At 43.7% G+C, this 14500-nt stretch overlaps 1 protein-coding gene across 1 annotated transcript; it reads right to left on the reverse strand.

Moving 5' to 3' along the window:
- Window positions 1-12941: 12941 nt before the first annotated feature.
- Window positions 12942-14258, reverse strand: LOC148755882 (mas-related G protein-coupled receptor member X1-like). The gene has a single exon (XM_088789963.1). The coding sequence runs from the start codon at window positions 14232-14234 to the stop codon at window positions 13248-13250; it is 987 nt and encodes a 328-aa protein (XP_088646089.1). The 5' UTR covers window positions 14235-14258; the 3' UTR covers window positions 12942-13247.
- Between the last annotated feature and the right edge of the window lie 242 nt (window positions 14259-14500).

Below are 14500 nucleotides of genomic sequence, written 5' to 3' on the forward strand. Positions count from 1 at the left end.
GGGTGTCTCTCTAATGAGACTCGGACCCTGTACAGACATTGGAATAATCTGTGGTTCAAACACCTCTCCTCATACTCCACAGCCATGACGTAACTCCAGGAGGGAAGAGAAGTGAAGTCTGGACAGGTTATGTGGGTGACAACAGGACTGAACTCAGCATTCCATCTGCCCTGGGACTTGATTTCCTTTGAGGGCAGGAAGTTGGAAGCCCAAGGCATGATCTATGGGCTACTTAAGTGATAGAGAGTGTCCATCCACCAGAAAGGAGATCATGATTTAGGGTCATGAAGAGATTGTGACCTCTTCTATTAGAGGTGTGAGTTGGCCAGGACTCTAGGGTTAGAAATGACCCAGTGTGTAAGCTTTATCATGACAGGAGGTACACTTCTCCCATTCATTGTGTGCCCCCATCTAGCTCTGTGTGTGGGACCCACTTTAAGGAAATCTTTATTAAAAGAAAAATAGTTTCAGGTTAAAAACAATGTAATCATTAGACATTTACACCCTTCACAAAGTGATACTCCACCTTCCCCAATTTACTACCCCTCTGTCACTGTATATAAGCTGTTACAATTCCATCAACTCTATTCCCTTTGCTGTACTACATATCCTATGACTATATATATATATATATATAATTATAGTTGACATTCATTATTATTCAGCTTTAGCATTATGTGTACACTGCTGTAGTCAGATATTAAACCATCCATGAAGTGTCTCCCTAATAACAAAAGTGTCCAAAGGATACCCTACATAATCTTTACAACATTATTGATTGTATTCCCCAAACTGTCTTTCCTATCTCTGTGGCAAAGGAACTCTTATAATAGTTTACTTTATTCAGCATCCAAAATCATAAACTTAAAATATTTATATATACCTGTGTACCCTACCTTTTAAAAAAAAGTCTGCATCTATTCACAGGCATTTATGATGCTAGTGAGACATTATTCCAAGAAACTAACACCAGATAGGGAAGGACCACCAAAGAGTCAAACAGATAAACAAACAAACAAATGAGATACAGTGAGAAATTGATCCAATCATATTGAGGGTCGGTACCAGGAAAAGTATATGTGAAGAGGCTATAAGAAGACATGGATATTCTCCTGTGACATTGAATCTTATTTCCATTTACTCTGCTCTCCTCTGTGTCTGGGGAGGAGACATCTCTGTCTCATGGACGGGCTCCCTTTTACTCTGGCACCTGGTTGCTCTCAGTTTAAAGGAGACAGTGGTAGGTATCTTAGAGCAGAAGGAGGGTGATTTAGGGTTTTTAACTCCCTGGCCCTCTGCTGCCAGGCTGTGAGTCAGCAGTGGCTTTATTACTGCACCTAAGGACATAGCCTGTGTCTGGTGTCCTTTCTTACTGTCACAGTGACAACTACAGCTACACCCACCGCCCTCCCTGAGTTATGGTAACCTCTCCTTTCCTTTCCCCATCAGGACACAGAATGGTAACACCTCCTTATTATGATTTGCCTTTGGGGTCCTCTGCATCTTTCACAGATTTCCCTTAGCCCTGCCTGCACCTTGTACACAGTTTCTTTATTGAACTTTCCACAATGTTTCTGCTGGGACAAGCCAGATACAAGGACAAAACTAAAAAACAAACAACCTCACTGAACAGCAAGCTAGTCTGTGAAAGTGAAGTTATTAAAAATAAGTTGGCATTGCATAGCAATGTCTACTTGCCATCATGTTTCCTAAATTAAAATTAGCAGAACATTCCTCTCCATAGTTGCACATTTGAATGTTTGGAGAGCGAGCGAGAACTAGGGAGATACAACAGAAGCAGACAGAAGCTGGTTGGCCCCGTGTGACCTCCCACATTCTAAGCTCCCAGCGCCCAAAGCTTTCCTGAGGGGTATTGACTCTCACTGGTGGGTCCCATGGCCACTGCCTGCTCCTCCTCAAGATAAAATTGTAGCATGTGGACTAAGTGCGAGAAAACAACACTGCATTTGAGAGAAGAGAGTTGTGAGCAAACTCTTACCTTAGTTCCCTCTTCTTGTTGAGGGTAGTGAGTAGAAAAGGAAGAGTCTCCTGGGAGAGACAAACAGCAGAGGATGCTTTTCTACCCTCTGGGTAGGAGGTGCCGGCAGGAGCAGGAGTGAAACCTGGTGACTAAGAGAGGCTTATCAAGATGCTGGACAGACCCTGTGATTTCCTGCACAGGGGACACTGGCCAATGAGATTCTGGAGATTTGTGAGACAAGGACCTCAGGAGACATTTCTCATTGGCCCTGACTCCAACCACTTATCTCAGCTTCTCCCCATGCTTCTCCATCCGGCCGCCCTCTCTGTGATGAATGGCTGACCAGGAGCCTTTCGGTGCCCACTGTGAGCCTGTGCAGGAAGCCCACCCACCAGGCTATGTGAGGTTCCACAGCTAAAGAATACTTTGCTTAACATTCAGGGCCCTCCATGGCCTGGCTCACCTGAGCTGTACACATTTACTCACAGTAATAAGGTATGCACATTCGTTTTATTGAGAGGACACCAAAGTGTATGAAGTAAAATGTAAAGTCTCCCTTTATCTTATTCCGCAATAGCAAGCGATGTTTACCGTTTCCATTTTTAGCTTTTTTAGCAGTCATTTTATACCTTTGCATGATCAAACAATGTTTCTAGTTTTGATTTATCAATGTGAACAACAGAGTTTATTGAGTTTCCTCATAAAGGATAAGAATTATAACACTGCGCACACACTATCTGTTCCCTTTCTCTCTTTACTCAGGATATTTGTTAGCTGGATTGTTGTAGATGATCTAGGGACAAACAGTATTTGCGGCTTAGGTCCTATGACTTCCTTTCATGTGCCCAAGCTCCAGCCAAGTTCAGTTACCTGCTATTTCCTTTAAAAACGTAACTATGAAGCAATTAAAACAGTCAGAAAACGAATTCACTTTTTTTCTGCATTGACCCAGCACTGCTGTGTGCCTGTGCTGTGCCAGGCACTGTTCCAGGCAGGGTAAATGCTTTGATGAATAATGCTCAGGATTGTGCTCGGGCTTTCCAGAGGAGCTGGGTGAACTCACTCTGGGCTTGAGTACTGATGGAGAACGGTTTGGAGACTCAGCATTAGGGCCTCCACCCTGCAGACCCCTGGAAGAAGAGAGGACCCAGCCAACACAGTAGTAAGAAGGGGCTCCTGAAGGAGGGGTAAACGAGGAGAGCACAGTGTCCTGAGACTGAGCTGAGAAACCGATTCTAGCAGATGGGAGTGAGCAATAGTCTCAGTCCTCCGTGAGGCACTGAGTGAGATGAGGTCTAATATTTGACGTTGGGATACACAACATAGAGTCATTGCTGATCGTTACAGGTGTGGTTCCAGTGGGCAGAAAGATTGAAAGAGTGGGTTTAAGAGAGATAGTCCACGTGGAAAACAGAGAATCAGCTGACAGTTCAGAAAGATGGCTGGGTACAAAATTCATGTACAGAAAACAACAGCTTTCCTGTATATGAAAAAAAAAGTTTAGAAACCATAACAAAATGTAACCTCAACTTATTCTGAAGATAATAGGAAACCATGAGGATTAACTAGCCTTAATAGATATTAGAAACTACCCTGAAGCCTCGGGATATAACAATGTTTTGCTAACATAAAACAGCAGGCAGGAAGTCTCAGGAATCAAACACAGGGCATATTGAATTCAGTCTATGATGAAGGGGCCAGTTCAAATGTGAGGTGTGGAGATGGACTACTTAATAAGTGTTGTTGGGCCATTTGGAAGCCATCTAGCGTAAAACCTATCAGGGATCATACCTCAGATCTTACACCCTGTTAAATATAAAATGGATTATTATTATGTGTAAGAAAATCATACAGAATTAGGGAAAAAAAGGGGCATGAGTTATTTTGTAAGTTTATGGAAGTTGTGCCTAACCTTGACCTAATACTCAAGCCTTAAATACAAATATTGATTAAAAATTATAATTAAAAAGTATTTTCATTCTCTATGGAAAAAGGCCAACATTAGAAAGTCAAACAAGGAAGTGGAGAAAGTATTTACAATGCATCTTTGGACAAAATCCTAATTTAGATTGACATAAAAATTTTAATGTATTTGATATTTATAAGTAAATATTTACGTATCTCCTACACATTACTTAGGAAGAGCCCTAGCAACCTAATAGGAAAACAACCAACTCGGTTCCTAGATAACCCATGTATCTTAAACATCACAAAAAATGCTAAAACATACTCAGGTGAGAAAGGGTAATTGAAACTGCACTGAATATGTTCACCTTCAGATTTCCAAATATGCAAATGCCTAATTCCCTGTGTCGGGGAGTGCACGAGGAGAGTGGCACCGTCGTGTCCTTGGTGTCCCAAGCAAAACTTTGCCCGAAAAGGGCAGCTGCTCACATGAGGCTCTTCACACAGACCTGCACTGGTAGGAGACAGTGCCCCGACCTGAGGGATTGGTCAGCTGGCATTAAAGTCTTCCTTTACCAGAAACATGTCTCTACATCTGCCATTTTATTTTATTTTTAAATTATTATTATTATTATTATTATTATTATTATTATTATTTATTTATTTCTGTCTCCCATTTTAAATGGAATAAGATTTCATGAGAAAATAGGAGAAAAATTGAAAGTTTTTCTGTTCCACTCAGAAATCACTGACTTTTTGGAAGATGTTTGTTTCTCCTGACTTGTCTGGAAATTTTATCTAAACGTCTATTTTCCAGACAATAAATGTAGGTATTTAACATACTTATGTAAAGTCTAAAGGCAATTAATGTTTTTAACCTGCAAAGGAGTCCACTTCTATCACCTTTATGCAGATTAGGAAAAGGTGCTCTTTCTGAGCTGAGGAAACCCTGATCTTATTTTTTGGTGAAGATGTAATGTGCCCCTTCCTTCCCAGTAGTCACAGCACCTGGACACAGCATTAACCAGCACATTGTATTTCAGCCCCTCTCCCCTCCTCTCCCTGGGACAGAGTTTGGTTCAGTGGACAAACCGCACAACCATCCCCAGGAGTCTGCCCTCCCGATGAACCACACCGAGACCTTAGGAAGCTTCAGCCTCTTCCTCCTCCCAAACTGCCATGTCCCAGGACTTCATTTTGATTCTGTTTCCCCCAAGGAATAAAACAGCTATTGTTTTCAATAGTGTTTGTTCAAGATTATCCCCATAAGCTACAATGTTCTGCTCACCTCCCCATTTCCCATGTCATGTCTTGTATTCCTCACATCACACTCTTCACGTGTGCCTTTTGTGAAAGTCTGTGGGTGGGGAAAGTGCTCCAGGTTTTCTCTGCCTGAAAATTTCATAGTTTCCCCCTCATTTTCTAAAGAGGATCTTTTCAGGCATAGCTTTGTAGGAGGCCATTTCCTTTCCTCCAGCACATTGAAGATTCACTGTCTTTGGCTGCAATTGTCACTGTTGTGAGATTGGCCATTAGTGAGGTTGCCGTTCAGTTGCAATGATCCGTCTCTGTGCTTTCTAAGAGCTTTCCTTTCTCTCTGGTGAGATACACTTTCACCATTATTTGCCTAGTGGCTTTCTTTTTTGTATCATATTTAGTTTGGGGGAGTTTTCTGGTTTTCAGAATTACATAATTTAATATTTCTGGACAATTTTCTGCTATTATCTCTTCAAATATCCCATAGTGGTTAAGAAAACAAACTGGAGCCAGGCTGCTTCACATCTCTACGTGGCCTGAGGCAACTGTGGCAACTCCTCTGTTTGAGTTTCTTCATATGTAGGATGGCGGTGATATTATCGCCTACTTTAGAGGTGTGTTGTGAAGATCAATGAGTTCATTCTATAATAGTTCAGAACAGGGACACATACTAAGTAGTGTATACTTATTAGCTCTTATGTGATGCTTATTATTATTGTTTTCTACAAGTCTAATCCATCACATGGTAGAGTTTCCTTTTCTATTTTCCATACCTTTAAATTTTCCTTTTTATTTTCCACAGCTACTTGTTTCCTGGAAAAGAACACCTAGCCAGACCATCAGCTCTAATGTGTCTCTTGGATCAAAAATTAATCTAAGACTCACTCTTATACTATATTATATAAGACCAAGTCTTATTTAAAATAAGACCGGGTCTTGTATTAATGGTCGAAATTTGGGCGGGCCCAGGTCTCAAATTAACAAGACATGGCAAACTAACTGCTGAGATTCAGTTAAGATATGGGGGCTGCCTGCCTCTGCACCCAGGGAAGGGGAAGGGCTCAACAAAGAAACAATGGCCTCTGTCATCTCCCCCATCCAGGAGAAATCCACCTCACCAGTCCCCATCCCAAACCTGATAACTCAGGTCCCCAAAATTTGTCCCTGCTGCCTTTGCAGCTGCTGCCCCAACGCTGGAGCTCAGAGCAAGTGATTCTCTTGATGGGTAAGTCTGTGCTCAATCCCTTTAAGAGGCCTGCCTGCGAGGGCAGCTGCACTCAGTCTCACTCACACACAATATCCGCTGGTTTTCACAGCCAGAAATTATGGGGACTTCTCTGCCCGGCACTGGAAACATGGGCTGGGGTGGGGCTGGGATCTCTCACCCTTCTAGGGGATGGGGGAGGCCCCTCACAGCTGAAATAGACCTTTAATGGTCACACTTGAGTGTGGGACCAGCCTGTTACGCATCTCTGACCCTCCTACCAGTTTCGAGGTGGCTTCTGCACATCCTTTGTTGAAAGGCTTCAGTTCAGCTTGATTGTAGGTGATTCTCAATAATGGTTGTATTGTGGATTTGTTGTAATTTTGATGTGGTTGTGAGAAAAGGTAAACACAGCGTTTACCTACTGCGCCATCTTTGTTTTCTCCCAAAGAGAGAATCTGCATCCACTAAATTTTAAATTCCATTTTTTATTTTATTATTTCCAGAAGTTTTTCCTGAGATTTGGGTTTAAATTTCCTTGATCATATTTTTGTCTGTTAGTGCTGGCTCACATTGCCAATTCTCTCTTATGTGTCTTTAACACTATTAAGCATGACAATATTATAATTACCTGATCCGTCCAATATGTATATCGGAATTTACACTCTATTGTTTCCTTTATCACTCTATGCTACCTTGTTTTTTTGTGTGTTTGTGGTTTTTTTTATTGTGGGCTTCCCACTTTCCTTGGAACTCGTCTGTGGAAATTCTTTGAGGCCTAAATTATGCCTGAGTTCCTACAGAGAAGACGTGTGTTTCTTTTTGCTAAATAACTGGGGCAACTTACCATCATGACTTTCATGTATCAGGATGTTTCTAGAAACCTCTTGTAGCATTTGAAGTTTTAGAGACAACAGGCTTTGTGAATTGGGACCATAGTGTGATACTGACTTTTGGATACAAATTCTTAAGAGAGAGTTTTTCTTCACTGAGAGCCAAGCTTGATCATGCAGTTTCTTGGTGGTTTGACTTATCATTATTGAGAAATACACTAAAGTTTTAGTCCTTTGATGTCCCAACTTCTCATGGGGCTCTCCTGTTAGATTTCTCACCTTGGGGATCTCCTAAAACTGTATTATAGTCTATCCTTTCTAGATCATGTATGACTTGTAGCCATAAGAGGAAATACGAATCTCCTTCTGAGAGCACAGGGGATCCACATAAGGAATTTAATCAAGTAAGTGACTTCATCAGCTCTGTGCTTTCAAAAAGTCTCTCAGGCTGCCTAGAGGAGAATATACCGCAATAGATGAAAGTGTAAATCTCTAGTTATACTTCTACATGGAAACAACCGCACGAATCCTTTGGTATATAAACACCGATTTCCCAAGTTTTTATGGTGTTGCATAATGAGGAGTATATTTTCAATTCGATAATTATTAATTGTGTAAACTATTTAGCTTCAGTTTCTCATGTGAAGCATGATATGCTTTTCTCTGTGATGGTTTTAATATTAAGAAATCTCTGGTGCCTGGAGAGCTGTCTCTGCCTTATGACCCCTCCCCTCGCCTTGGGTCTGTTTTGTACCAAAGAGAGTGGAGACCTCAAGGAGGGTTTTCTCTGAGGTCACCTGTACCCAGGGTGACTCTCATTGATCAGGTCCTTCATGGTTCCCAGACACTCCATTTTCATCACTGTGATACCCTCATCAATTTAGGTCCCTCTGCATTGCCCAAAAGTTTGTGTTATGTGTTCTTGCCATGAGAGTTGAGAATATAGGGCAGCTTCATTTAGAAAGTACCTATAAAGAACAGTTTTATATGTAGAGTGTGTGTGTGTGTGTATGTTTTTGCATGTGGAGCTGATTTTTACTGCATGAGCTTGCACGTATGTTTATTTTAAGAGGGTTTTTGCTTATCCCTGTGTCTGGGCTTTTCATTCCACTCCATGTGGCCACACCAGCAGCTGAAAGCCAAGCAGACTTACCTCTGGATCTTACTCTGTCTGAAGCTAGCTTCTTTTGCAGACTCAATTATTTGACCCAATAATGTCCCATTTCTACTAAATTAATTTAATTTGGGTATCTCCTTTGTTCACACAGCCACAAATGTGTCCATAAGAAAGCATTTATCACACAGCACTGTAAACATCTGAGGACATATTACTCTGCCTTTGCACTGTGAGTTCTTTGACAATGATGAACATGACTTTGAGTCCAAGTGCCTGGGACAGTGGCGGACCCAATGCTCAGCAAAGATTCCCTTCCTTTTACGTGCATGCATGTGTGTCTGCAAGCATGAGTGGAGTAATGATTGAATAGATGACTTGGAGAGGTGTGGGTTGGGAAGTCGTTCTGGGCAGAGAACTTCTACAGCTTAACAGTGAAAAATGTCTGTCAACAAAAAAGCAAAACAAAATGAAGACAAAGAATAGTTGATAGGATAAATTTCACTTTAAAATTTACCCAACATGTAGTAAACAGCCGTTGTGGGAAAGCAAACTCATCTGTAGTTGCCTTAGATTGGTTTCTCACTTCCTGTACAATTTGAGAAGTGGTGTATTGGGGGATGGAGGGAGCAGGCCAGTGTGACATAGAGAATCACACTGGAGTCAGAGAAAGTGGAAGGGGAATATGCTGGGGTTGAGGGTGGGGACAGAAAAGTCACTGGGTTGTAGGATCCTTTCTATGAAAACACTTTGTGGAGTGGGTGTCATTCACAATCTCTTGTCCCTTCTTGGCCAGGTGATCAGAATGATGGTTGACTTATGAAACGTGATCAGAATGAGGTGGACGTAGGAAGGCCCAGCCATGGGGGTGGAGGAAATGGATCAAGGTTAGTCTGAATTGGCTGAATTGGCCTCAGGGAGAGAAGAAGAGCCGAGCCGCGGCTAGCTGAGCAGGGCAGGAAGCAGGAACTCCCTTGTGAGAGCTCTGTGCCCCCTCTCACTGAGTTATGGCTGCCTGCAGTCCTTGCTGAGGAAATTACACAGCTTCTTAGACCCTTGATGAGACAGATAACACCTTCTACAGGGCTCTCTTGAGCTAGAGGACCAGAAGTTTATTTCAGAGTCGGGAGCTCCAGGAAGGACCTCTGAGCAGACTTTCTACTCGAGTAGAGGAGAAGGAAGGTAAAGGCTGATTTAATTCTTTTCTTTCCATTCCTTTGCCTTGTAGGTCAAACTGATCTTCCTCAAACAAGGTCTAGGTTTTTCAGAAAGTCAGGGAACCATCTAGACAGGAGTTCCAGGTTTCCTAACAGCTGTGTGATGAGGCAAGCCTGCAGCCAGGTTGATCTGCTTGGGGAGAGCCAGCTTCTTTCTCTACCTGGTCCTTCCTCTCTATTTGTTCATTCATTCTCTGTCCTCCCATGTATCAGCCATTCTGATTTGCTGTCAGGGAACATGAAATGTAGGCCTGGGGAGATTCTAGGAATGAAATATTTGGGAAAACCAATACTCTAGTTTTCCTAGTTGGAATTTCTTTTTCCACCAAACATTACATAAATTCATTCAACAAATATTTATTGAATGTCGACTTTGTGCCAGGCACTGTTTTAGGCACTGGGGATAAGGAGTGAACCTCACAAACAAAAACCACAGTACCTGTGACAGTTACATCCTGGAGATACGTGTGTGCATAGTTAGCAGGCTTGGTGTAACTGAGTGATACTCTGGTGGATGTTTCTTGTTTGATGTGATTGTGTTCAATTATTAGAAACTGTCTGCTGGGAACATTACTTTAGGCGCATCCCTAGTGTGCGGCATTGCCCCCTCTGTCCTAATACCCCTGTCTTTGACTCCTTCACCATTGGGTGATTTTGCTGGGGTGGGCACTGCACTGATAATGTCACCTTTTTTGGAAAAGGAAATGTGTATTCCAAGGGATGCTGGGCACAGTCTGAGGCTGACCACTGGAGGCATGAGGACCAGGTCTTGGGTTGGTCAATACTGAAGGAATTTACTGAAGCTGTCAAACTGCTGCTTTGAGGGCCATTAGTGCATGCATGACAAGAAGTTTCTTGCTCTCACTGTCACGGTGACGGCTCCCTGCCTATACCATTTTCCACCAGATGGGCTTCTCTCTGTGCTGTCATCTGCCTGTTTGTGTATCTACCTTTCTGTGTCTCTGTGTAGTTTTTGCTCTTTGTCCCCTTTCTCTTTATCTCTGCATGGCTCTATTTCTGCTGTTCTTCTTTGTGTCCTTAGTTTTTACGCCACTCCTGTCTCTCTCTGCCCTCAGTCCTAGGCCTTCGCACCACTTTCAACTGTTTGAGAGGGTAGTCTCTGCCAGTTCTCATGAAGACCCCAACTCTTTTCCTAATAGCTTAGTCTAGGGAACTCAGAAATGTGGGAGGACACTGGGAAAAGCAGGAAGGCCCGGGCTTTAAAAGTCTCTGAGAGGTTCTGCTGCACCCGGTGTCAGGAACTTCCCCAAAATTGCTCTCAGCTCCAGGGGGTGTATCAGGCTGATCCAAGTTAATAAACTACAGAGCACCTTCCATGTCCCAGGGTCAGTAGTGAAGCTGAGCACGCAGGAGTGAAGGCGGTGGGCATCTGATACTTTGGTAGGAAGAGCCTGAGGGCAAACGGGAAAAGGGTCGGGGAGAGTAGGTCCAGCAGCCCTGCTGACTGGAGGACCAAGTGCTTGGACTTGAGTCAGAGTCACCGGTAGGAGCAGGGGTTTATGAGCAAAGGGTGTTAGTAAGTCTTAAGTTTATAAATAGTATATATACTATGTGAAGAAGGGTACAAGAAGATTCAAGTATATTTCCACATCTTTTGTGTTCTCAGGGATGTCCAAGACCAGTAGAAGGTCCCTGACTCTGCCTACCTGACCATTCTGAGCTTATAATGAGGGCCCTTTCCGATGACTTCTCTGGGGTCTTGAGCGTGCATTCTGCTGACTCAGCTCATTGCCTTCTGTTGTCAGGTTGCAAATGGAGTGGGCTCCTCTGTCTCTGTCCTCCACTGACAGCATCCCCTTTCCCTGTATTATCTTCTCCTATTAACCATGAGCTCCCTCATGGAAACTGCTCTCACGGTGCCTCATATCATCCATGCCACCTTCCTCTACACTCCCACCCTGAGCATCCTGCCGGCTATCAGCAACAAGTGCTGCCTCTCTGTCGTCTTCCAGTTCTGGTGACCCACTCACTCACACCCCAGAACTCATTGGCTGTTGTGTGACTATCTGTGCTGGTGGTTCTCTTCAGAGGGGGCAGCTGACATCTGCACAGCTCCTTGCTTCTGCGCCCCCAGAGCCAGAGCTCACGATGCATGTGTGTCTACAGTGTGTGTGTGTGTGTGTGTGTGTGTGTGTGTGTGTGTCCATGTCCAGCCTTAGCCTGGTCATTGTGGTACAGCAGAGCTCCCACCGATGGCTGCCTGGCCTGCTCTCCATGGTCATGTTTCCCTGTCCTCATTTTACTGTCTGTGTCGCACCCCTCAGCATGGTTACGTTCCTCAGATGGTGGATGGATATTTATTCTAGTGAGAACTGGAGCTACCTTGTTTTGGGATCTTCTGTCCCGTGTGCATAGCAGTGCCCGTCCCCCCATACTTCCTCACTGGCTCTCTTAGGCCTTGAATGCAATCTGTTGAGATCCAGCTATATATTATTTGTGAGACATTAATTTAAAACAAAGAAATTAAAAGTAAAGGAACAGAAGAAGAATCAGCAGCCATACACTAACCCAAAGAGAGATAATGTGGTTATATTAAATAGTTAATGGATGAATACGGAAGTTATTTTTATTATTATAACAATGTTAATTACATTTGACATATTTGTAGAAAAACATTTAAAACATAACTTTAAAAGAGATCCATTTATAATATCAAAAATGAAATTATCAATACACGTACCAGAAACATTTAGAACCCTATGTGCAGAAAGTTTTAAAAAGTTAGAATGACATTAAAGAAGACTTAAGTCAATGAAGAGTTAGCACGTGTGCACACATAAGAAATTATTTGGTTGGTTTATTTTTTCAGATTTTTGGGGAAAGGGAACAGGGCTTTATTGGTGAACAGTGTGTACTTCCAGGCCTTTTGCAAGTCAAGTTGCTGTCCTTTCAATCTTAGTTGTGGAGGGCGCAGCTCAGCTCCAGGTTCAGCTGCCTGTGTTAGTTGCAAGGGGCACAGCCCACCATCCCCTGTGGAAGTAGAACCGGCAACTGGAGGGCATGGGAAAGGAAACACTGGAAGACAACCTACCTGAAATAAAATGTGCTTTGACATTAATTTATCTGGTTATAAAATTTAACTTCATCCTTGCAAAGGTTGAAAATGGTGAAAGCAATTTACTTAAAGATAGTGTCTGAAATCTAGCAAAGATGGAATGAGCAGAGATGATTTAAAAATTCATCATTTATTAATGTATTACATCATTGATTCAACAATATTTATTACTCTATTTATTATGCAGATATTGTAAGGCCTGACAAAACCAAAGAAGATTGGTCTTGGGCAAGAGATTACATTTCATTCCTTTTAATTTATTCGAGACAGATTGTAGGAGAATAACTGAAAATCTTGTCAAGAATGTAAGGTACTTGTAGTTTCTATCAAGTGCGGTAATCAGAGAAATTTAGAATTTCCTGTGCTGCTCTTAGCCTCTGGGGGAGGTGGATTCTTCAAAAGTGGGAAGAGTCCTGGACCCCAGCGTTGGCAAAGCTCCCAAACATGTTTGTGGAGTGAGCGTCCTGGGTCAGGCAGTCCTGAGACCCTGCACCCAGTGTGTAGGGCTCAGTCTCACTTAATCCTCATCAGCAGGATAATTATATTTATCTGTTCAGATTCAGATTCCCAGAGGTTGAGAGACTAAAGAAACCTCCCAACCTGATAGGAACAAAGTTGGTTCTCCAAACCCCACGTGTCTGAATAAAGCAAGACTCTGAATCAGGACAGCAGAGTGCTCCCCGACATCTCCAGGGTTTCCTGAGGAGGACGTCCTCCATGTTCATCCCCCTCCCGAGTGTCCTGCAGAGCCCTCTGGAGAACCAGCTTCAGGGTCTGCCTTCCCTTCCTCCATCGCTGCCTGAAGGAGCCAACCAAGAAGTAAATGATGGGGTTGGCGCAGCTGTTGACACAGGACAGGACAAATGCAACCAGGGTAACCAGATTGGAGATTTCATTTGAATAACCCTTAATCCAGTACATGAGGTACATGTGGATGCCCCAGGGCAGGCCGCAGAGGAGGAAGACCAGCACTGTGAGCAGGACGGTCACATACAGCCTGGTTGGCTGCACCCTCTGGGAGCCACACAGCAGTCTGCTCACCAGGGCCAGGCTGGACCCTGAGAGAAGCACACATAAGAAAATCAGCCACCCAGCAGTGATGAAATCAAATACTTTACACCATAACTGATCTAAACCAATATACAGGAAGTCACAGTAGGTCCTTTCCAGGATGCTCAGCAGCAGGGACAGGGTCCAGAGCAGGGCACACACGACAGCCGACGTGTGTCTGGGGCGATGGCAGCGGTACCAGATGGGCCACAGGACAGACAGGCAGCGCTCGGTGCTAATGGCGCTGAGAAAGCTCAAGCTGGCGATGTAGGCAAAGATGAACACAGGGACGAAATAGCGGACGATGGAATAGGGGATGGGAGGGAAGTAGTCCATGAGCATATACAGGGAAGCTGTAATCTGGCAGCAGAGGTAGAGGACGTCGGCTCCTGCCAGGTTGAGGATGTAGACAGAGAAGGCGGTCCTCCGCATGCGGAAGCCCAGGAGCCACAGCACAACCGCGTTTCCTGCCAGCCCCACCGGGGCTATGATGGCTGTAAGCAAGTCAGGGATCAGTTTCTCCATTCTGGAAGCTTGAGTAATTGTCTCGTCTCTTCTATTCATTGGCGTAACTGCATTCCCCCAGGCTGTGACCATTGCATTCGTGCTCAGGAACCCTCCACTGGTGCTAGTAGAAAAGAAACAAGACTTGAGCACCTGCTTTATGATCTGACTCTCACGGCCACCCTGCTGCAGGAGAATTACTGTCCTGTGTTACAGAGGAGGGAAATGCAGGCTTGCAGAGATTAGGTACTTCCTGAAGGCCACACAGCCTTGTTGTCCTGGAACATGGATTCAAACCCAGTTCTCTCTGAGTCTAAAGCCTGGGCTCTGTCTACTGCAACATGAACCCTGTACAGACG

Source organism: Rhinolophus sinicus, chromosome 14 (assembly GCF_057876585.1).
Source record: "Rhinolophus sinicus isolate RSI-liver-muscle chromosome 14, RSI-T2T, whole genome shotgun sequence".
Lineage (NCBI taxonomy): Eukaryota > Metazoa > Chordata > Mammalia > Chiroptera > Rhinolophidae > Rhinolophus > Rhinolophus sinicus.

Coding starts and splice junctions, on each gene's coding strand:
- LOC148755882 (XM_088789963.1), bottom strand. CDS start 14,234: ATGGTCACAGCCTGGGGGAATGCAGTTACGCCAATGAATAGAAGAGAC.